The sequence below is a fragment of the Chiloscyllium plagiosum genome, chromosome 32, assembly GCF_004010195.1.
Source record: "Chiloscyllium plagiosum isolate BGI_BamShark_2017 chromosome 32, ASM401019v2, whole genome shotgun sequence".
Taxonomy (NCBI): domain Eukaryota; kingdom Metazoa; phylum Chordata; class Chondrichthyes; order Orectolobiformes; family Hemiscylliidae; genus Chiloscyllium; species Chiloscyllium plagiosum.
This window is the reverse complement of record NC_057741.1, coordinates 19,977,181-20,001,414: the sequence shown is the minus strand read 5'-3', so window position 1 is coordinate 20,001,414 and position 24,234 is coordinate 19,977,181. Positions and strand designations below refer to the sequence as shown.

The window sequence follows — 24,234 nt, the reverse complement described above, 5'->3', positions numbered from 1 at the left end:
AGTTAATGTTTGCAAGCCCCTGCTGTACATAAGTTGGTTTCCAAACTGTTCACCTGATGACAAACGCGCATTTCAAAAATAATCAGTTGTTTACATAATGCACTGGGATATCCTGTGGGCTACAGAGATGAATAAATATCTGGTAAGCAAATAACTTAATCAAACATTAGGAAAGCTCAATTGATAATCAAAAGGTTCATGGTAAGTTCTAATGCTGTAACCATGGTTTTGGTTGTATAGTGTACAAATGTTTGCAATGACCTCATTCCAAAGACGTCCTGATCAACAGCCATTTCCTTGTTCTTCCTACACAAAATGTTTTCACTGCATGACTATGTTAAATTGTTTTCACTTTTTCTGGCATACTATAATAGCTCTGGGCATGTAAGCAAATGTTAGACTTTTAATGAACAATAATTATGGAGGTGTCTTATGGCTTCAACTACAGTCTATATTCCAAGTACCACACATTGAATCTCAATTTTTATGAATAGAAGTATACTAATCAAACATACTAATTCCATTAATTTTATCAAGCTGCTAAAATTAAAAGATAGATGTATCAAGTTCTTAAGGTTCTGTCAATTCAAATTTTAGGTTGAAAATACACTTGTGATCCAATTTGCATGATCGCCAAGAAAAGGCTGTCCACCTAGTCAGCCATTTAACTTGCTTCCATTAAATAGGAGACTGACTTTCCTCGCTTGCAGAAAAGTTGATAAACTTTGAAATCAATATACAGTCAGATATCAAAGTTCAGCAGAGAGAATATTGTCTCCCAAAATTTATTTCAGCATGATTCATCACATCTGCTCACTTTGTAGACTCACAAATTTCATCAGTAGGCAACAGCTGCAAAAATAACGACCCCTTTCTGAGAAGTTGTGATTGTGGTTTGTGAGGGACAGATATTCAGAACACATGGAGTGGATTAAAAATCTTACCTAAAACTTTCATATCTCTAACTTGATTTGTTGCTTACATTTAAAATAGAAATATTTTTAAAAATTTGAGCGTTCTTGATTAACAACTTAACCAGATTTTGTTTTTTTGAATTCTCTACATCTGAACATTATTAGCTTTTAATGAAAGTATATAAGTCACAAAACAAAAATGGCCTTGGAGTGAAGTATTGCAAGAATGACTATCTTGTGATGCTCTATGACACAAGGGAAAGGAGATCAGAAACTGGAAAGGGTTAAGTGGGTACTGCACTTTTAAGCATCTGTGCTTCAATTTGTTCTCAATAGGTTTTCAATACATCCACTTGATACTAATGGACAGAACATTATCACAATCTAGAGATAAATTAACTCCAGTAATTTCCCTATCAAATAGAAACAAATAATTTTTGGCTACAGAAAATGTACCTAAAGGCAAATACACAGCTCTCCCTCTACACACAGGGAACAACTTGCATGAAACGAGTGTCTACACAGTCGCCAGTTTCAGTAAAATAAGTGTAATCAACAGACCTCTATCTTCACTTTCTAGGAGAGGTTAAAGAATTGGCAAAGAAGGATTCATAAAAAGGATATTCCAAAGCTTCATAATTAAAGATTTTTGAATTGCAACCAATCCATGCATAACAAGCACCCTCGAACAAGAGAGCGACAGTGGCAAGATAATTTGTTTCTCTGATGTTGACTGTGGAATAAATGTTGGCCCGGATATCATAGGTAAATCTCCACTCTTTAAATAGTGGCATCTTTTATATCTATCTATCTGACAGTACAGACATTGCCTCCGTTTTACATCTCATCCGAAAGGTAGATAATAATTTTAATATACTCTATATGTAGACCTTTGTTGGATGAACTTGTGAAAAGGCTGCACAAGTAGCATGTGTGTGTGGAAGCAAAACCAAACATTTCAACACTTTCAGGAATGTATTGTGAAACACAGGGGTGTTTCAAAATGCTATATTTTGTTACAGACTGAAATTTATACCTTGAGGGAAGACATGAATGAGTACACACAGACCAAGGTCATTACATTAGCTTCTCACACTGGTGTTAGTAATGTCCTGGAAAAATCAATATAAAATGCAAATTTAATAGACAATTTAATACAGGTAGCTGAATCTAATTCCAAACATGGTTAAATAAATTTAGAGGTATTGAAGTGATTTCTAACACAAATGGATACTGGTTAAAGAAAATTGCCATTGTAATTTATTTCCAAAGCCAATTGCTTTTCTCATCCTGGATGCCCTTTCGTACAAGCGGAGACATTTCCATTATTAAGATACTCCATAATGCCTCTTACACTAAGTTTCACAAAAAACCCTCAAAGGAACCTTGAATTTAATTACTCTTGTTAAAACATTCAGTGGTCTCTTTCTGATAATTCATAAAACTGTATTACTATCAGAGATATGCTTCTTCTGAAAAAGAATTAAACAAACTTGGATTTATATAACCAAAAGAGAAAATGCTGGAAAATCTCAGCAGGTCTGGCAGCATCTGTAAGGAGAGAAAAGAGCTGACGTTTCGAGTCTAACTGACCCTTTGTCATCAGCTTTGACAAAGGGTCAGTTAGACTCGAAACGTCAGCTCTTTTCTCTCCTTACAGATGCTGCCAGACCTGCTGAGATTTTCCAGCATTTTCTCTTTTGGTTTCAGATTCCAGCATCTGCAATAATTTGCTTTTATCTTGGATTTATATAACAGATTTCACACACTTGGGACATCACAATGCTCTTCATCCAGATGATAAATCACAGGACCCCTGTCAAGACTGCTTTGGAATGATGTCTGGAAACAACACAGGCATTTATGAGGACTTCCACTGAAGATGAGGTGAAGCAGGGCCAGAATGGGGCAGTGGTATGGAGGTGGAACAGATAAACTAAATTGTTGCTCACTTCAGGTTCAAAAGGGACAGCAAGGTTGCAAACCTCAGAAACCTGCCAGTGAAAGAGACAGGTCAGGCAGCATCCAGGGAACAGGAGAATCGACGTTTCGGGCATAAGCCCTTCTTCAAGAAGAAGGGCTTATGCCCGAAACGTCGATTCTCCTGTTCCCTGGATGCTGCCTGACCTGCTGCGCTTTTCCAGCAACACATTTTCAGCTCTAATCTCCAGCATCTGCAGACCCCACTTTCTCTTCAGTGAAAGAGACAGTCAATGGAGATTGTACTAGGATAATGGTTTCAGCCTTCCCAATATGCAATAAAGGGAATTCTGCTCATCCATTATCAGATGTAGGACAAACAGTCTGATAATTTAGAAGCATTGCAGGAGCTGAGTGGACTGAGGGGGATACAATTCTCACCTGACAGATATCATCTCCAATAGTGAAGGATCCTCCTTAATTTTGCAATGCAGTGTTCCCCTTCATTTTGTGCACAAATCATTAGTGGGCCTTGAATGCCATGGTCTTCAAACTCAAAAGGCTGGAATTCAGCTACTGTGCCAAAGTTGCAATAGGACACAAGTTCACATGGTCATGGAATTTTCAGAATACCTTCATTTTAGTTAAGAGGCAAACTATGTGAAATAAGGTGAATTTATGCTGTCAAAACCAATGCTTACTGGAAATAGACAAAGATAACGCACTTACCCTCATCAGTAGGATTGAACCCACAGATATCACAGATGCAGCGAACCCACTTATTCATTTCTTCTTCAGTGTCTGCTACCAGGTAGAAGACACGGTCAATTGTTCGGATATCAAAAATATAACTGTTCTCAAGATCCTTCTTATTAAAGGTTAGCCCAGCATCCACTTGTTCACAAAGATTCAAGTCAATGACACGGATTGGTTTCTTTGCATGATCATTTTTGTAGTATTCCAACACATCGGGATCGCCAGTCAGACGGCCGCTTCGAAGCACAAACCAACGCTTCTTCCATGCCTGAAACAAACCAAGAAAAATATATTATTGAAGTGTCAACGACATTAAAATTCTCAAATTTACTGTGTAGTACTTTGATGAAACCAACCCGTTTAAATATTAAAAGGGAGAGTAGAAAGGAGGAGACACGATTACTGACATTACATCGGTAAATTTTTCTAGGGTCGTCGATTTACTCAATGTAGAATTTTTATCCCACCCCAACATGCCCACAGTAAGAGTGCAGGGGAAGAAGTCCTATTAGAATATACCTTAGTCATGCTCTAATAGTTCAACGTTACAATTACGTAGCTCTGTGTGAGGCTGGTTGATGTTTTGTAGCTACAAAGTGCAGAAAATAAATCTTTTTATCAGGTGATTCCATCTTATTGAGGTGGTTTCAGGCCAATCTAGATCCAACATCCTGCTCTGAACAATCTGTTTACATTTTGATAGCTGTGACAAATGTCACCATAGCAGCTGAGACAATCCACAACATTCTGAACTCAAAGTTCTGAAGGAAAAAGTCAAGTTGTCTTATCAGTCAAATGTTAATAAATTCTTCTAAAAGATTCCAGGATTCACATTCACACTTTTACCAAAGACTAACCACTTATTCACCGCGCTATAAAATTTACCCTTCCACCAGAATTTCAGTGAAAGCTGCCCATTATATTGTTTATAGCTAAACACAGACTTAACGAGAGGAGCCAAAACAAAAAGGATACAGCAAAAGGGGTGTATGGAGAGGAGGTGGTTACAAAATGGCTGTGTCCTTGGGAAAGGGGACAGTGAAGGAGTATACAAGGAGGATGTGGACAGAGAAGGAGCTGCATGATGGGTGCAGGAAGGAACAAAAGTGGCAGAAAGATCTGTGTAGGGATTATGAGGCTGAAAGAGGAGTGCGAAAGAGAAGATGGCTGCAACATGATTGTTCAACTTTTTCCCCAGCAATGGTCACCACACCCCATACAACAATAGTCAGCTCTCATCCTGCCATACCTACCATATCTCGACCCCTCTCCCATGACAATATTCACTGTCCCATCCCAGCAACATTTCACATCCTCCGTCAGTCGTGTTCTTTGCCGTCCCTTGCTCCCCACCCCCCCCACCCAAAAAGACATTTTCACATAACACACATATACCAATTGTTATGTGGATAAATGTATTACCTCTTATTGTGTGTGGAATCATGGTGTGCCTAGCTCTTACAAAGCAGCTGCAATAATGACATCTGCAAAAGCTATTCATTCACTCTTAGCATCAGTAACGACTTTAAGATTTAAATGGAATTTCTTCCCGTTTTTCTCAGCTTGGACCCTTTGGCCAACATTCTAGTCCCTTTTTCCTAAACTCTTGTAAAGCAAGAAGGGGTTGGAACAATAGATATCTATAGTCAGAGACAGAAAATTAGGCATGATTCCTACCGGGATCAATTTTTTTTTCCCATGTACCACTCAATGTTCTCACTAACTCATTTTATGAATGCAGTCACATGGTAACAACATCCACTGTATTTATGTTGATGACTAGGTATTTAGACACACGGAAGTAAAATTTGAATAATTCATCAGTAGCCTAACAGTAAGCAACTCTCTATTAAAATTAAAGCCACAGCACAAATTAAAGCATTAATTTCCTCAACCACAGCATTTAAATTGATACAAGACAACATGCATTAGTTAGGAAAAAGTTTTTTGTTTAACAAAATAACATGCATCTCTCCATACAAAAAACACATTACCCTAAACACACCTTCCACAGACTGGTGACCTCAGCTAATGCATTTAGATCACAAGTTCTCTAGATAAAACATGCTAACTGGACAGTTATTGCATTTTCCAATCTCAATTTCAGATTTGAATTCAACAAGTAGGAGTGTTCCTTACAACAGGATCAACTACATTTCTTCTCAAATATAGTAGCTCCTGAATTTATAACTTTTAAACTAAGATTCCATGTTCATTTGCAATTACTATTTCCGTAATTTAAAGTTTTTTCCCCCCAAGTATCCTAGTTAGGCGAGTTTTGTTTTTCCTTTTTAATATGTTCAACCCAAGTCTCTGTTTCAGGCAATCTGATCCCACTATCTTCATTGGATTCGCTGATCAATCCAGACTGGTTAAAACTAACAATCAGAACTTTTAAGTCTCTGTAGTGCAGCTATGCACACAATATCAGTGACAGCAACTCAAGTTGGAGGACTCTCCCCAAATTGGGAGATTTGACCCTTTATTGGTAACTGACCTGCTCCAGTACTACACTGAGATTTAGCTGTAATTTTCCATTCAGTTTATGAAATTTGCCTTGAACTCTCAACCTTCTGACTTGAAGTGGGGCCAGGGGGCCTCTTGGGTCCACGGTCCTCAGCATACCAACTAATCTGTCATAAAAGGAATCGATTTGTTTGAGGTTGGGGAGGCAATAGTTTCCATGCTATTTTACAACAACACACCATTGCATCCTTGAAAAGATATTACTTATAAGTAACAACATGGTTTATTATACAATGACCTTGGCCCATTTTGTTTGTTGAGCTGCAGCCACGGTTACAACACCAATAACTAGTAAAGTTAGTTATTAAGAGCTGAGATCTCATATCAACAATTGGAACTGTAAATAGCCTGTTTCTTGAAATTATTTGAAACAATTTCAAACAAATAGTATCACAAATACAATACCTCACGATTGCTAAATTTTAGTCATTAGGAAGAATTAATAATGACTTGAAGATTAATTTGTTCTTTTGTAAGTGGCCAAACTGGACAGCCTGTGTGGATCAGATTTGTGACAGCAGCACAAGGTCAGCTTGTTCCCGTTTTGGCTTGCCTGGATTTGGGACATGCCTCCTTGTCTTACCAATGATGGAGGTAGTAATGCGGAGAGTCAGATTTGCCTTCAAACACAGAAAAAGAAGAATTTGCAAAACACAAATGATTACTTTCATCCCTAAAAGAACAGGTAGGTGCAAGAAAACCAAGCATATTATTCAGCCACACAGAACAGAATATCCCAAGTGTGAGTTCCCACTATAGCAAGTGGGTGCCAAATTTTGGCAATAGGAATCTATAATTTTTTGGGGCAAGAGGGAACTGTGTGAATACTCCTACTCTTAATTGTTATCCAGCAATTTGTTGGACAATATTCATGTGTAGGTGTTCAACATGGGGCATAATTACATGTTGTAGCAGGTGCCAGATGTTGTCACAGCACTACTTTTGCGAAACAGCAAGTTTAATAGTTTTATGATTCTAGCAGTATTTTAAAAGAAAACAAAGATAATGTTTATACTGAGAGGTTAAAAATGAATTCCAGCTCAAAACTCCACAAGTTAAAGACCAGTTTGTTAGTGCCTTAGGTTTTAAATGACTTTTTCCAGCTTGATTCTTTGGGGGAGTTGGGGTGTAGCATCATTCAATACTGCAGCCTTGAACGTACAATGCTGTAAAGTGAGCAGGGGACATAGTTTTAGTTACGAGAGGCCAAGGCTTTTCCAAGTTCAAGACACGGAGCTATTCAGTATTAAGCATTCCACCAGGCACTCTGCAACATACACCAAAGGTCGTCCATAATTAAAGTAGCTGCATTTCATTAACGATTGCCAAATAGAACTGTCTCCTATTTGTAAATGGCTAAAACACTTTGTCACATGCCCTAATTTGGCAGAAACTGTCTTAGGGGTGTTCAAAAATTAAGTAAATGTACTTCATGTATATATACTCAACATAGCACCACCATGCAGCAATTCAGACAGAGAAAACTTGCAATAAACAAAGCAGATTCACGTACTGCTTTTCATTTTACTAACAAATACAGAAAAATGTTCCAAGTACACTTACATATGGCATGTGAATGTGAATACAATTATCACATGTTCAAAAATGTTTATTAACTAGCTTTTTATTTAATAATTATAGATGTAAAGATGCTATGTTTGTATTCCTTATTAGTCATGCCTGGAGAGTGGCTAATATTTACCAAAATTGTTGGCTACCAAGATAAATACTTGAAATAAACTTTTCATAATATAGTTAAACATCATACATAAAATTAACTATTCAAGTTTACCAAAGTTCCAAGTTTGTTTCCTGGCTTGTGCCAAGTGATCCATCTACTGCTGTCCTTAACTGGAGCAGTGGTGGGCTGTTACAATTCATCTCAGCACTTCTGAGCCAGAGTAGGGTTAAAAATTAGTCAGGATTCCCACTCCCGATTGCTTGAGGTGAAAGTCCGACTGGAAGTGCAAGTGAGGACATTGGATAAGGCACTAGCACTGTCAGTGTCTATGGATCCACATCCCAGGAAGGCTAGGGTTTTCAAATGGAACCAAGAAAAAGGGAAAAAACAGGAAAATGGGACTCAGGGATGGAATCAATATTGTGAAAGTCAAATTTAAACAGGTATTTCAAATAATGCTAAATTTTAAACAATAATCTTGTGAAATACAAATCAATCCTCGAACTTATAAGTCACATGGTTCTGTACTGACTGCTGTGGTGAAAAGCAGATGTATGAATGGTTAGAAAAAAAACTTGGGATGAATTTTCCGAGCCCTGAATCCACATTGCTATGCTCCCCGATGCTGTGCCAACTCTGGGTGACTGTTGAAGGGTGGAAATTAGAACCATCGTCCCTGATGAAGACACATCGCAAAACCAGACCGGCTGTGCATTTCCAGCACCATACTCTTCGACTCTGATGTTCAGCATCTGGATTCCTCACTTTCACATAATGAAACCAGTCAAGGGTCACTTTGCCCTCGTGCTATAAATTTTCCCCAGTGTCAAACAGGCTCCGTACTGCATCAAGAGTCTGGTAACATTGCAGAGACACCTCTCACTGGGCAGTCAGTGGGCTGAAGTGGTGACTGCATTAATCAATAGTATCAAGGAGCTGCAATTCTCAAAGGTCCAGATGCAGGCACTCTTCTGGTGTGACCAACAATTTTGGAGACCTCTCATCGCACTTTGCCATCATTTCCACCGCTGCCTTCATGTAAAAAGTACCAATCCTGCCTTTTCACTTCTCCCCAGAGAAAGTGGTGTATTTCACATGTTTCTAAATCTAATGAGATGGAGCAGGTGCCAATGCTGTCGTTATGTTGGATCCATTTCATCAGTCCATCTACTGTAGGTTGAGCAACAATACACCTTAAAACATACACATGTAGACAATTAGCTAAGCTCCCTGCAGCACCAGTTAAAATACCAGCGTTTAAATTAATTTGCTGCAAGGCAGAAAGTAGCAAATTCACAAACAAATTTTGTATCGATCTTTCGCTGGACCATGAGGATAACTTTGAACCTGCTCTTAGATCTGCTGGGTCATCATAAAATGGTCAGAAACATTCTAAGGCTGCAGTTATAATTACATGTAAGTTCTAGATTGTATATCCCATAATGCATCTCAATAGTATGTCACATTCTTTGATTGTTGAACAACACACTAAGTACAGAATTTTTACAAAATGTATACAGTACTTGCTCGGTTTACACGTTCCTTTGGAATTATCTTTTATTCTAACACTGTACATTCTGTATTTCCTTTCCATTGCATCGAAGTTCCTTCCTACACAGCAAACCTTCACTCTAAAAACATTTACTGCCATTCCACATTATAGTCTGCAGAGCTTTTGCAGCACAGTGCTACAAAGGCAGGACCACATATGTATATAACTGAAAGGTAATATTAGAGTTTTTTATTTAAATTTTCTGCAAGTGCTAGAAAACCCAAATTTCTTCCTTACAAATGGGGTAGATATTTAGCAGAAGTCAAGTCATTTGGGTAGTCAAAGTTCAGATCAATTGATTTGTTCAAATGCAGCTCAGACTAAAATGAGTACTTAAGTTATTGGTGCTGTACCTGACAACATTTTGTTAGAATGCAGAATAACCAGTTTGACATTAAACATTTCATGTATCTGCACATTTGGCAATAGTTATCAACAGAAACATTACATTAAATTGGTTGAAAGTGATAGTCTTAAGAATATCAAAACAACATTAGTTTCACCACCCTAAACCAAACCACTAATAATAATTTCAAATCAAAATGGACTACATCAACAAGCTATAAAATTGTAGGTTTAACATACTCTCTGTAAAAATGCAGTCAAGTGTCATGGTAAGAGTTTATGTGCTGGAACAACCAACAATCAATGTGTTGGCCAACAGAACTTGCCAATCACAAATAGGTCGACAATTACACTATTTTAATTGCCTTGCATGTAATACAAGTAAAAGCCCTGAACGTTTATTTCATTTAGCTGTACAAGTTTTTCGAAGAAGCTTTTCATTCCTCATCTTACACCAGTTTGTAATTCTGCTATAAAATTGGCCAGACAGTAAAAAACTTGTTTTTTGCTGATATTGCATGCTGTTCGGTCTTTGCAGTGACTTGCATTTTTTGAACTGAGTGTTACTGGATTGGCCCACTGTCACCTGTTAGCCAGACATGCTCATCCAATTGGTTCAGCTGACTAGAGTAACAACTTCCTTTTACATACAATGTTATTTGGTGTTTCCATGGTGTTGAAATCCACCTTTTTCACAAACCACTTTATCAGATAACCAGTAAAGAGTAAGCAAGGACATTCAGCACAACAATCCAAAATCACTGCATTTCACTGTACTACTTCACCAATACAATTACAATAAAAGGTTAAAACACAAGTACATGCTGTGCAGAAACAAGTACTGTCAAGTCATGTAACTAAATATTATAGTTGTGCCTTTTATTCCTTTTCTCCATTTTTGGTCAAAGCTGGAGTTAGTCACATCATCTGGTTTCATAATAAGTCTCATTAGGCCAATAGTTAACATTCGACTAACAAATGTAACGCACCAAAAATAATCACAGCGTCATAATGTCTTTAACTGTCTTAATCTTCAAATTGTAGCAAATCTTGAATTTAACACTTCTGATTCTCATAAATGAAGATACCACATACAAATACAATGAATAGTGGTCAAATGACTTAAGGGAAACACCTGAGGTATTACTAATTGAGTCAAAGACAAAATGAAAGTAAACTGGAATTGCTCTTCTTGTATTCCTAGCATGACATTTTTTAGTTTGACATGACCTAGTCCACTATCCAATTAACCCATTCAGCTACTGAATAATGAATCCACACACTTCTTCCTATTAAGAAAGTAAAGATATTTTGTCTTGCTGCAGTTACTATCAGAAACCCCCTGAAAGGAAGTTCTACTTTATGCAGAAATATATTGCCACTATATCGACTAAAATGCCACCTCAACTGGATCATAATTATAACACCTCAAAAGATAAAATCAAGTTGTAACTACATGTTCCAGTCAGGCTATAACATTATGATTTAAAGAACATAATATATTTTTACGCTAAATATTACAGAAGCATTTTTCACACTAATAGTAATTTATACAGATCTCTGTATTTAATTCTAAATGCGAGTCAGTAAATTATCTTTTGACTTCCCGCGAGTGACTACCCCACCTTATCCCTTGTGGCATTTTCAGGTGGGCCTACTGTGTAACTCATCACAGTCTCTAAGAGCAGGAACCAAGTTTCTTCCACATCGTTTCCATTCTTCACCTTATTGTCATCCATGCCTTCAGCTGCCAAAGCCCCAATATCTGGAATTTGCTTTGTAAAACTTTGCATTATCTGCTCCTGCACAAAATAGTTCTTTGAATTCTTGGTCAAAACTTTTAAAATTTACTTTGATTTGGTGAATGTTATTTCAAGAACTTCTAAATTGCCCAGAATGTTTTCTATATTATAAAAGGGACTATATGGAAAAAAGAAATTGCTGTTGGTATGCTACATTAATATTATTAGGTTAGGACATCAAATGGAGGAGGAACCTATAAAACAGAAGAAAAAAATATAATACATCACTAAACCAATTTAACTGTGCTGCTTTTAGTACCCATTGGTTTCAACAACAGTACTTCTCTGTTACACATATAGAGAGAGAGAGAGAGAGAACATCACTGAAATATTAGATTCTGATTTATTGATCTTTGTTTCTGAAAATTATTCAATGTGATTCTATATTGCGACATGACATACAGAAGAAAATAATTCTGAACTCAAAAACATAACCAAACAGGAGAGTTCTACAAAGAAACCAAGAAACCATTATGTCAGGGGCCAACATATTTTGGTAGGATGGAACCCAAGTTGCGCTCAACCAAAACTTGCACGAAATAGATGAGCAGCATTCACAAAGTTATGAGTTCTGCATTATATTTGTGATTGCTTTACACTGCAACATTTGCTCAAATCTCTAACATACACCATTGAAACTAATAACTGAAGTCCAGTGAAGGCATCCCCAAAGCTGATAATTATCTCTCGTTCTAGCCATAAAACAATTACATGGGCACTTACATAAGGAATGTAAAGAACAACGAAAATAAAAAAGAGGGTCATTTCTGTCTAACCTTGGAGCATCTGTTATTTTCCAAGTTTCAAGGAAATAGTACAAAATGTTGCAACAATAAAATTGTTACTGATTCACTGCTAGGGGAAACAAAATATTTATCAACAAAATTATGCAAATTGATATTTTGCCAAATTAGTGGGATATTTAACTGGACCGCCTCCTCCAGCCAACAAGGAAGAACAAAAACAACTAAACATACATAAACTCTAAATTTTGAACTCTGAAGCAGATAGTGCCTAATTAAGTAGGAGATTCTGAATAGAATGATTTTGATTACTGCAAATCATTTCTATGGTAGATCATAGATTTACCATATCTATAGGCTTCAGATTTATCTTCCTTACTTTACAGGGTTGTGCAGTGCTACTCACCAGAAGCAGGTATAGACTGGAAGAATGAGTGCAAATAAAATTTTGTACAGTAGTATGGTGATTGATAAAGATAAAAGTACTGTAACTGCATAATGTGGTACCACTGATACCCATTAACTGAGGCATATTCTCTAAAGCGTCAACGCTGGTTTAAAAAAAAGTCACTGCTGTACATCTGGCCCCAGAACAAGCTATGGAATAGGGTAGTGAGGTTAGTTTGAATTGCTCTAGACTGAATGACCTACAAATGTGAACATCTGTGATTTGATATGTTGGAGCTGGTATAAATATTGGCCCATAATTACCTGTCAAAATAATGGCAAAGCTAATGGGTATCACTGCATTTTGTGTGCAGCAATTTAAGTTAGAGCAGATGGGTAAAAGTTCAAATGTTGCTTTGAGATGTATTTTTGCTGTTTGCTTCTTATAAACAGCGTTTTTATGCCTGACTCATTATTAGAGAGCATTGAATGGGACATATTGCCCTGTAGACAAACTAAATTCAGCACAGAAGCCAGGTGAATTGATGATACAAGGTGTCTTGGAGCCATTTAAGGTCATATGTATTTTTACATACTTTTGTTTTTATAAGCAGTAATTTTTTGCCATGAAAATGTTCAGTGTTAATTATTGCCAATTAGCCACTGATTGAAAATGAATGACTACATGTGTAATCCAATTCCTTCAGGAATAGATTGTCGCTGGACATTTTATAATTAGAAAGATTTTCTTTAAATTTTGTCTCTTTTCCTTTCACACTTAATTGAATGTTTCTTTTACTCTTTCTGTAACTGATTAGTCATCAAATTCATCCATTCCAATTTGCACTTCTTTGTCATGTTCTTTAAAGTCTTAATCCTTCAAATAGTTTGTAGTGATAAGCTGTTAGTAACTGTTGTATTATTGTATGGATCTCAGAAAGGCACAATATCTTCATCTCAGCAAGATGATATCAAAACAATCACAATAAACAGCATTGACATTGAAGGCCTCCACTTCAATCTGTCAAAGTTAGTTGGTCAATGAATCAACCAGTCAATTAGGGGTTTATTTAGGTTAGTTCGACAACCGATCAACCACGTATATAATGTGGCATTTGTATGAATAAGTATAGTATCAGACTACATGCAAGTCTGAAATGTCATATTAGCAACTAATTATGTATACTAATAAACTTCCAGAAATCTCACTCAAAAAGAATCAGAGTCTCTGTGGCATGTTAGTGGGCCAACATATAAGAAACCACATCACATCAGTTATTTGCACAGGTCCCAGCTGTCTGCTTTCCCTCACTGTGATGATAACAGCTCACACTTTTAACAACTAGTCTCCCTCGTATAGGAAGGATGTTGTGAAACTTGAAAGAGTTCAAAAAAAGAGTTATGAAGATATTGCCAGGGTTGGAGGATTTGAGCTATAGAGACAGGCTGAATAGGCTAAAACTGTTTTCCCTGGAGCATTGGAGGTTGAGGGGTGGCCGTATACAGGTTTATAAGAATCACGAGGGGCATGGAGAGTGTAAATAGACAAGGTCTTTTCCCTGGGGTGAGGGAGTGCAGAACTAGAGGACATGACTTTAGGGTAACAGAGGAAAGATATAAAAGGGACTTAAGGGGCAACTTTTTCACAAAGGGTGTGTATGGAATGAGCTACCAGAGGTGGTGGTGGAGCCTGATACAATGACAACATTTAAAAAGGCCTCTGGATGAGTACATGAATAGGAAGGGATTAGAGGGGCATGGGCTAAGTGCAGGCAAATGGGACTAGATTAATTTAGGAATTTTGATCGACACGGATGAGTTGAACTGAAGGATCTGTTTCCATGCTGCACATCTCTAAGACTCTAACTTGTGACGTAAAATAGCATTACAAATAAATGGCAAGTGCAACATTAATAATGAATTTCCTTGCTACAAATTATACTCCAATGTTAAACAAAACGCAAATCTCCACTTAATCCAATATTGAAATTTTCAATGTTTAAAATGTACATTTATTTTTTGCAACTGTACAAATTGACATAATACCTGAAATACTTTGCACTGTAAATTAGCAATATCTTAGACAGTTAAAGTTAAAAGTCACATGATACCAGGTTATAGTCCAACAGGTTTATTTGTAAGTACAAGCTTTCAGAGCACTGCTTCATATTCAGGTAGCTAGTCAGAATAGCTAAGGTGAAGAACTGGATCATAAAAAACAAAAGCTGATCAACAATGTAGATAATTAGTGAAAACTGATTAGATCACAAGGCACTATAATTTGAAAAAACCAACATTGGGGCATTGATATTATTAAATGGCAGAAGCCACTGGTTACTGTCTAGGCCCAAGGTTCAAACGGCATTCCAGCAATAGTACCAAAGATTTGTACTCCAGACCTGCTGCAATCCTAGCAAAGCTGTTCTAGTACAGTTAATACACTGGTAGCCATCTAACATTGTGGAAGACTGCTCAGGTTTGTCCTGTACACAAAAAACAGGACAAATGTAACTCTGCCAATTACTGTCCCTACCTAATCTTAAACACTACGAAGTGGCAGAAGGTAATGTCAACTATAAAGCAGCACTTGCAAAAGGAACAACTGGGACAAAGTTGCAATAAAAGGATGGCAATAAATATTGGCAATTCCAAACTATACAAACTTCAAAAATCAATTGACATTGGTAGCCTAGACGTGGAAATTATAGAACGCTTTTGAGATAGTTTCCTATAGTATGTTCTGGACCCAAACAAAAGAGCAGGTTATATTTTGTTATGTAATAGGATTACTGAGAGGATAACCCATTAACATGAATAAAAGATTAGCTGGCTTGCATAAAAATGTTTTTTTTCCCCCTGTGTCAGGAAACCTCAGCTGTGGTGGAACCTCAGCTTTTTACAATTCATATCAAGGACTTAGATGAAAGATATTGGCCCTCTTGTGACACCATGGTAGCGTCCATACCATAAGGCCCAGGTTCAAGTCCCATCTAGTCCAGAAGTGCGTAATAACAGGTTAAATAAAAGTTTTAAAAATTTAGATGAGAAATGCTATTGCATGATAGTTAAATTCACAAATGGCACAAAAGTAGGAGACTATAGTGTAAAGAGAACACAAAGAGGTAGCAGACATATAGGTAGATCAAGCGAGTGGGCCAAACTCTGGCAGATGGAGTGTAACGTGGGGGAAATAGGAAGTTGTTCATTTCTCCTGGCAAATGAACAAAAACATAATTACCGAGATAAAGAATGACTGCAGAATTCCAAGCTGCAGACAGATCACGGTGTTCTAACATGCCAGAAAATTTCAGTATACAAGTACAGTAAGTAATTAAGATGTGTAGAATGCCATCCTTTATGAGGAGAGGAAGTGAACATGAAAGTGCATATGTTACACTTTAGTTACACAGGGTATTGGGGAGATCACTTCTCGAATATTGTTTTGGACTCGTTATTAAGACAAGATGTAAATGCATTAGAGGATACAGAAAGGAGGTTTACTATATTCAAACTTGGAATGTGCAGGTTATCTTACAAGGAAAGGTTGTAAACACTGGAGTTGTTTTTGAGGGGTGACTTAATTCAATTCTTGAATAGCAGTGACTTAATTCAAGTATACAAGGTCCTGAACAGTCTTGGCAGGGCAGATGTGGAAGGGATATTTCCTCTTGTGGTTCAGTCCAGAATTCTGGGGCACAGTTTTAAAATTAGGGGTGGCCTTTTTAGGACAGATATAAGGATAACTTTTGTTCCCATCATTAGTTGGGACACTTTGGAATTCTGCTTCAGATGGTGGTCAAGGGTTTTTAAAAGCAGAAGTTGTCTGGCATAGGAATGAACGGTCATTGATGGTAGATGAGAATCTGGAATTTGAAACAAACCATGCTTTTGTTGAAGGAGGAGAAGAACTGAGGGTCTGAATGGCTTACAAAGATACACTTTGCTCCTAATTTGTATGTAAGGTGGCTGCAAGAGCAGTTTAGAGACTGGGAATTCTGCAGTGGGCAACTCACCTCCTGTCTTCCCACTACCTTTCTCCTTTACTCATTCATGGGATGAGGGCATTGCTGGCTGGGCCAGCATTTATTGTCCAAGAGGAAAATTAAGAGTCAACCACATTGCTGTAGGTCTGCAGTTTCATATAGGCCCGACCAGGTAAAAATGGAAGTTTCCTTCTCTAAAGGACATTAGTGAACCAGATGGATTTTTCCAACAAACAGCAATGGATTCATGGTCATCATCAGACTCAATTCTAGATATTTACTGAATTCAAATTCCACCATCTGCTGTGGCAGCATTCAAACCCAGGTCCCCAGAACATTATCTGGGTCTCTGGGTCAACAGTACACTGATAATGGCACTCAGCCATTGTCTCCTCCTTTCTACAAGATGCAAGTCAGGAGTATGATGGAATACTTCCCTGTTTGCCTAAATGGGCACCACTCCAACAACACTGAAGCAGCTCAACACTATTCAAGAGAAAACAGACAATGTGACTGACACTTCATCCATCATGTTCAACATTCATTCTCTCCACCACAGTGGCAGCAGTGTGTACCATCTACAAGATGAACTGCTACACTCACTAAGGCTCTTTCGACAGTATATTCTAAATGTACAAATTCGATCACCTAGACGGGCAGCAGATACATTGGAACACTACCATCTGCCAAGTTCCCCTCCAAGTCACACAACATCCTGACTTAGAAATATACTGCCATTCCTTCAGTGACACTGCATCAAGCTCCTGGAACTCCTTAAGTATACCACATGGACTACGGTGGTTCAAGGAGGCAGCCTTCTCAAAAGCAATTAAAGATGAGCAATATAGGTCAGCCTTGCCAGGAATGCCTATATCCTGTGAACATATAAATAAAACTAAACAACTGCTAATTACCTCCAACTGCTGGCAAACATTCCTTTCCTCAAATCAAAAAAGCTCAAATACATTTAATAGTCATCATCATTTATGGTGTCACAAAGCTAGTCCTTTTTTTTCTAAAGGTGCTCCTTGGCTCAAGGATACTCTGTCCTTGATTGTTTTCCAGAGAGGTAATAAGCCAGGCTGGGCTCTGATCAGTCTGGTTTGGTATAGCCATTAAAGGGTATTGAGGTGCCTTTTGTTTATATGTAAACAAATGAGACTTCAGACCAAAGTGGTCATGTTTTAGAAGTGACCTGTATAATGAAAGGGGTGTGGTCAGCTCTCTAGCTGAGCAGTTTAGTTCAGTCCAGGTTGGGAGTTCAACAGTGAGCTGTGTGGAAACTCTCTTCTCTTTCCTTTTAACTTCAAGCTGTAAGCACATGTTCCATTTATACTGGTTTTTAAATGGAGTTTGCATATTGGGACTGTTGTGTATATTCAGATCAGCATAATCAAGTCTAGTTTGGATAGAGTGAGTTCTGTAGGGGTTTGTTATTCTATGCTTTGTGTTTCATTGTGTAATCTTGTGCATAATTTTTTGTCTTTTTAACCTGGTCGTCAACCTTGCTAACTTGCTCAGGGTAATTTTCATTGTACACTTACCGAAATAAATTGCAAAGTTATGGTGTGGCTGCCTGCTTAAGAATGTTTTGAGTGGTCAGGCCTAGTCCATAACAATTGGAACTTGTCTTTCATGAAATGGCTGCTATATTTGTCTATCTAACAGGCACTTGACTTCAAAGCACGTGAAGCGTTCTGAAGCTTGGAGAATTCTGAATAATTAAAGGGAGTAATTGAACAAAGAGCTGTGGTGATATTGCGTAATTTTTAAATAGATGCATTTTACTATCATTCTCAGAAGGAACAACAATACATTGAGTTTTTAAAATTACTTTTCTCAATCCCCACATTTTGTACTTTCCAAAAAGAAAAACAATTTCTAAATATCAAATAGGGAAGGCACAAATTGTAACTGCTGCTCATTCTGTCCAAGAAGGAAGCTGAAAATTAACTAAACATTTATTGCAAAATCAACTGAAGTCTGCAGTTGGGTTTTAACAGAACAACTGAAAAATCTGTTCCAATGAAAATTAAAAGCTTTTAAACTCTTCAAACAAAATTGAATCAAAGGCATCCAAGGCTTCTCACAAACTTTGAGCATCCACTAAAATTGAAAAGTTTTATTTCAGTGTAGCAAATATTGATTTAATGTTTCTGAACGTCAAAGAATGTTGCAAGTCCCTTTAGTGCCAAATATACTGGGTCTAAGCTTCAGACTCATCTGTTTAGACAAGGGTGAAATGACTTGGATTTTCTTTTTTTGAGTAAGAGAATGGAATTGCATGAGCCCTTCCATAGCAACAGTACTCAGTAACGAATAGTACACAATAATGCTCAACAGAACATCCACAGGGTAAATGTGAAGCATACAACACCATTCCAACCTTTTCAAAAAAGAAATCATACTTCAAAACAAATGATACTGAGTCTTGACAATACAATTCAGATTGCTAATTTGAGGGGAACAGACTTCTTGTGCAGATAAAAATAATGATACAGGTAGCAAAATTCTGGTTTTATTCCTGAAAATCACAACTGTAAATTAAACAGCATCAAATGAATCTTAGCTTTCAACCAGAATCGATGTTAAAACCGGGGTAGGGTTCTGTAGGACTTTCCTGATCAAAGAAAAATACTAAAGCATTTCATTCTGTATATGTTATGTTTCTAAATCAAGTAACCTTTAAAATAAATGTAAAAGAAATATAACATCTACTTACAGTACCTGCTGCTCACATTTCACAACCCTACATTGCAAAAGTTTTTTTTAAAATCGTTGTCAAATGGCATGGCTCACATTGCTGTCACCCTGTCCCCAGCAAACTGTGCCCTGTCTTCTCCAATACCAACTCACTTATTTCCTGTTCTATTATCAGAGATTAATCTTTCAGCCAATTCACTGCCATTTTCTTGAACTCCCTCCTTCAGCATTTCCTCTGCTTTAAAACTCTTCAATGTTAAGAAAGTGCGCTACAGATTTAACGAAGGACTTAGTGGATTATAACTACTGAAGCTGATCCTGCCTCTCAATGGTGCCACTCACATCAGAATCCTGGCACTGGATCAGGTCAAGGACAGAACACAAGTTAGAGGGTCAGGTATGGGGCGAGGCATACATCTGAGAGCTGCAGAGAGGAAATGAAGTTAACATGAATCTCAAGCACCAGTAATTTAATGAAGATAAAAGCAAAATAAAGCTAATTGGTTCAATGTTAATTGAGGACTAACTGTACATAACCATCCCAAATTCTACAATAACCAGTAATTTAAAAAAAAGAATATTTGTGGCTGTAAAGAATGAAGTAGAAATATATTTCTTAGGGGAGGACCATGCCTCACTGTTGTGACACTTGTAAAAGCAAACTTGATGCATTAGGTAAAATGATTTGAGCTAAACAGGGGTTTCCATAACATACTGAAGTTCATTCTGACATTATTGTACTGCTTCCCAATTTCTTAACTTAAATTGTCCTAAGTTTCAAAAGAAAATAGATGTCAGAAGTGTAAAACCAAAGAGCAGAATATGCCTAATGCTTGTGCTGTATCTATAATACGTGGAGCACAGCCATCAAAACAGTGCATCAATGCTATATTAAGATCAAGGTTTTTTTCCCCCTGCAGATTACCAATGATTTCAATGTGTGTAAGTAAATAAATACAAAATTGAATCAAAATATTAGCACAGAATCTCCACTACAATATTAGATTATTTACAGTGTGGAAACAGGCCCTTCGGCCCAACAAGTCCACACCGACCCACCGCCGAAGCGCAACCCACCCATTTTCACCTCAATTACAATAAGATTGGACAGTGTTGCCATGCATCTATACACAAATTATCTGCCATGAATTCACCGAACGGTGGAGCAGATTCGATGGACTGAACTGACTATTTCTGCTTCTGACTATCAGCTAATTGAGACCAGCTATTGTTTTCTGATTAAGCAACAACAAAAAAATGCAACAAGCAACAAAAAAGTATATTTACCATTTTGTAACAAAATCCTAAGCCAAAAAAAGTTGGATGGTTCCTTTGACTATGCCACACACAGAATATGCAGCAATTCCCCATTTAACGTTGTAGTTGTGATCCTCAGAAGTGCATCATTCAATGAAACAATGTTGAGAGAAACAGATTTTGCCACAACTAACATTAAAGTTTTAGTTATGTTTATCCTACCTTTCCAGTTAGGAAAATGAAATGGCAAAAAACTTTACCCTGTTAAATTTAAATATTCTATGTTCCTAAATTACTACATTTTAAAACAAAGTAACATCAAAAGTATAAGTTTAAAACTTTAATTGAGATATGTTAACACTTTTTACGTTAGAAAAATACAGTTATCACCAACCTTACTCCTCACTCCCATTTACCTTCTTCACATTATCCATGTCAGTTAACCACCAACTACAAAATATATCCTAATATTTCCAACTGGAAATCATTTCATTTAGTACAAGGCATTCAAATTCAATACACAAATGAAAAGATAACTTTCAGATCCAGAAATTCTATAATTCTAAGGGAAAATCAGATATTTCACAATAACTGACTTTAAGATCACATCATTTTTCAGATGATAGTCATAAACTGGCATTTACATGCTGTGTAAGACTACATGACACAAGGACTAAGACTTGCAGAGCAGTCTTCCACTTAGTTTTAAGTCCAGAATCCCCTTGCAGTGGCCTCATAGCAGCAGACTATAGGAACAGCATAGCAAGTTTGTGGAGCAGGTTGGTTAAAATGATACCTTGATTCTTTTAACATTAAAAGGACTGAACCATGAAACTTGCAAGTTCTTTGTGCTTTGTGTTTGGAGATGAATGACAACATGCTGCAACCATGGAAAAGAGAGACTGGTGATACCTGTAACATAACTGGGTTAATCACATTATCCTGAAGAAGGGCTTATGCCCAAAACGCCGGTTCTCCTGCTCCTTGGATGCTGCCTGACCTGCTGCGCTTTTCCAGCAACACATTTTCAGCTCTAATCTCATTATCAGCACAGACAGAGAGATGTGGCATATCCTTGCTACTGAGCAGGCCCTTGATTAAAAAAAAGTCTCAAATTAAACTGGACAGAAAATACAACAATGTAATTGTTTCTGCAAAGTCAGTAGATTTTTAGTTTACACAGCCTGAACATTATTGTATTCCTTCAACACGGCTTAACTTCTCTAAATTCCTATCTCCTAATACCAGTAACACCCGTTTAATATTCTGAGTAAAGGAAAAAATGCTAATTATCTTAAATAACATCAGCAGTATGCCGAGCCATCATCTCATACTTTAAAAAATCCTACTAAAATGTTGCAGGAGTAAGGGACAATGAATATATTAGAAACTTATAGGAGAGATCAGTGATAACTGTAAAAAAAAAAGGAAGACAACATCATGACTCAGTCTTCCATTTGTAACAGGCTTTAATGAAGTTGTAGTAATTGACTTCAAGATATGGGAGAAGGAAGAAAACAATGTGTACTCGATAGAAATGATAAAAAGATTTAGTCACTGCAATACTTTACAATAAAAAAATGCAAGTGGACAAGTTAATGGAAAACTGGGTAGGAACCAGACTTGGACACAAGCTAAATTTCAAGGGACAGAGAGAAACAGAGGGAAATATGCCAATGAAGCATTTAGAGATTGGTGAGAAAACACAAACATTGTAATAATGAACACAGCATCATAAAGTCCCTTTCAGAATACAGCATATTAAAAAAAAATGCAATAATAAAAGAAATACTACACAGGATTCTATTTGGACAACCAAGCTGTAAACTAACATCCGTCCTGGCCTAGATCAGATTTCATGAAGAAATCACTGCAAATGGTTGGGGCCTACAATATATATCCATTGGTCTGAGAAAAATACAAGACTTCCATCAGTAATGAGTGATTATCACTCAGCTTGAGAAGGGTCTACAATTAGTCTACAATTCTCAATTTACTTCATGCAGAAGGATGGGCATTCACTTCAGCTTCAGTTTCAGTTTCAGACCAGATTCAGCAAGTGTTATGGTATTTATAAAGCCATCAGACATAAATTCTAATTCAGGTGACGCAGCATATCACAAAATGAATGATGAAAAAAAAAAGGAAATATTTAGCAAGGCAATCTAATACCAGTATGTATTCCTCAAGGTTAATTACCATTGATTTCTCATTTACAGATTCTAAGCCGATCACAGAGTGATAAGGCACTGTATGCTTTGCATACACATATGATGGGAAATCACGAGGACCCCAGATTTTGCAGATGAATCGCTGACTGAAGATGGTCAGGTCAATTTTCCTCTTCCCTAAATGAACCCCACAGCACTTCAGCAAGGAGTGGATTACAAACCTGGTACGTGCACTCAAGTGATCCATTTGAACAATTTCTTCAAAAACACAAACAGCTTTAGACCATGACAAACAGGAGGAAGGAGAAATAATTCTTATGTATAGAGTTTGCTTGGTGACCACAAAGGCCTCCTTGTGAAACCATTATTGATCTTTGACAAACACATCCAACTGACTTCAGAGGTAGGGGTGCCAAGACAGGGGAAGAGAGGGGGATCTGCTGTTCCACAAGCTTATGTTGAACTCCAGTGGAAAAGTACAGTAAGCTGAATTCAGACATGCCAACTTGACAGCCACACGAAGAATTAACATGTCTGTCCACCGGAAGCTGAAAATTGCACTTGCAGACTGAACAAGTGTGATCTGCAAACCAGCAATCAAATCAGAGTTTGGTCAGCCCAAATGTAGAGGTGGTGACTATAAACAGTGAATACAGTTTGCTAAATCAAAAGAAGTGCACGTGAATTGGTGCTTCATTTAGAAAATGTTTTTAGGTGTGTTGGTTGGTGAATAGAAAAAGGTGGTAAAAAGGCAGGTAGTACATACCCTGCATTTGCCTGTGAAGGCAACGTGGGAAGGGGGTTGGGTTTAAAGACATGATTGAGAAGTGAACCAAGCTTTTGTGAACAAAATGGTCTCTCAGAATGCTGAAAAGGGAAGGGAGGGGAAGATACGTTTGAGAGGGAGACACAATACTGGAGGTGGCAGAAATGGTAGATCATGCAAAAATACCAATTAATCAAACCATCTTAGGGATCTAATTATTTCAAGTTAAAACCATCTTGAGCCAGGCAGAGCATCAATAATAATTTTCCATAAAATCTTAAAAAGGTAGCTCTTCTCGTAAATTCATACACATTAGGTACCTACATACATTCTACATGTGCTGTATGACAAACAACTCTATACCCATCTCTTCCAAGAGTTACTGAATGTTTCTGTCAATAAAACACAAGATTTAAAAGTTAATATTACAGAGATAGGAAAAATTTATTGGCAATATGTATTTTTAAAAAAGGACAGTGATTAATCTAATTTCAAATGATATACTAAGAAAATATAACAAAAAGATAGATATTGAACTGTTTGCCCAGTTTAAATTGGTCCCATTCAATTGGCATAGGAAGCAGACACCGATCCCAGTTAGGTAAAAGTGAGGACTGTAGATGCTGGAAATCAGAGTCTACATTAGAGTGGTGCTGGAAAAGTACAGCAGGTCAGGCAGCATCAGAGGATCTGGAAAATCGATGTTTCGGGCAAAAGCCCTTCATCAG

At 37.3% G+C, this 24,234-nt stretch overlaps 1 protein-coding gene across 6 annotated transcripts in view; it reads right to left on the bottom strand.

Annotated features, from left to right (window-relative positions):
* Positions 1-24,234, bottom strand: part of gab1 (GRB2-associated binding protein 1) — a 224,125-nt gene that overhangs the window by 72,708 nt on the left and 127,183 nt on the right. For all 6 annotated transcript variants that reach the window (XM_043674156.1, XM_043674157.1, XM_043674160.1 and 3 more), the window contains one exon: positions 3,564-3,858. In XM_043674156.1, the coding sequence (XP_043530091.1) occupies positions 3,564-3,858 (295 nt within the window). The remainder of the gene's footprint in view (positions 1-3,563; positions 3,859-24,234) is intronic.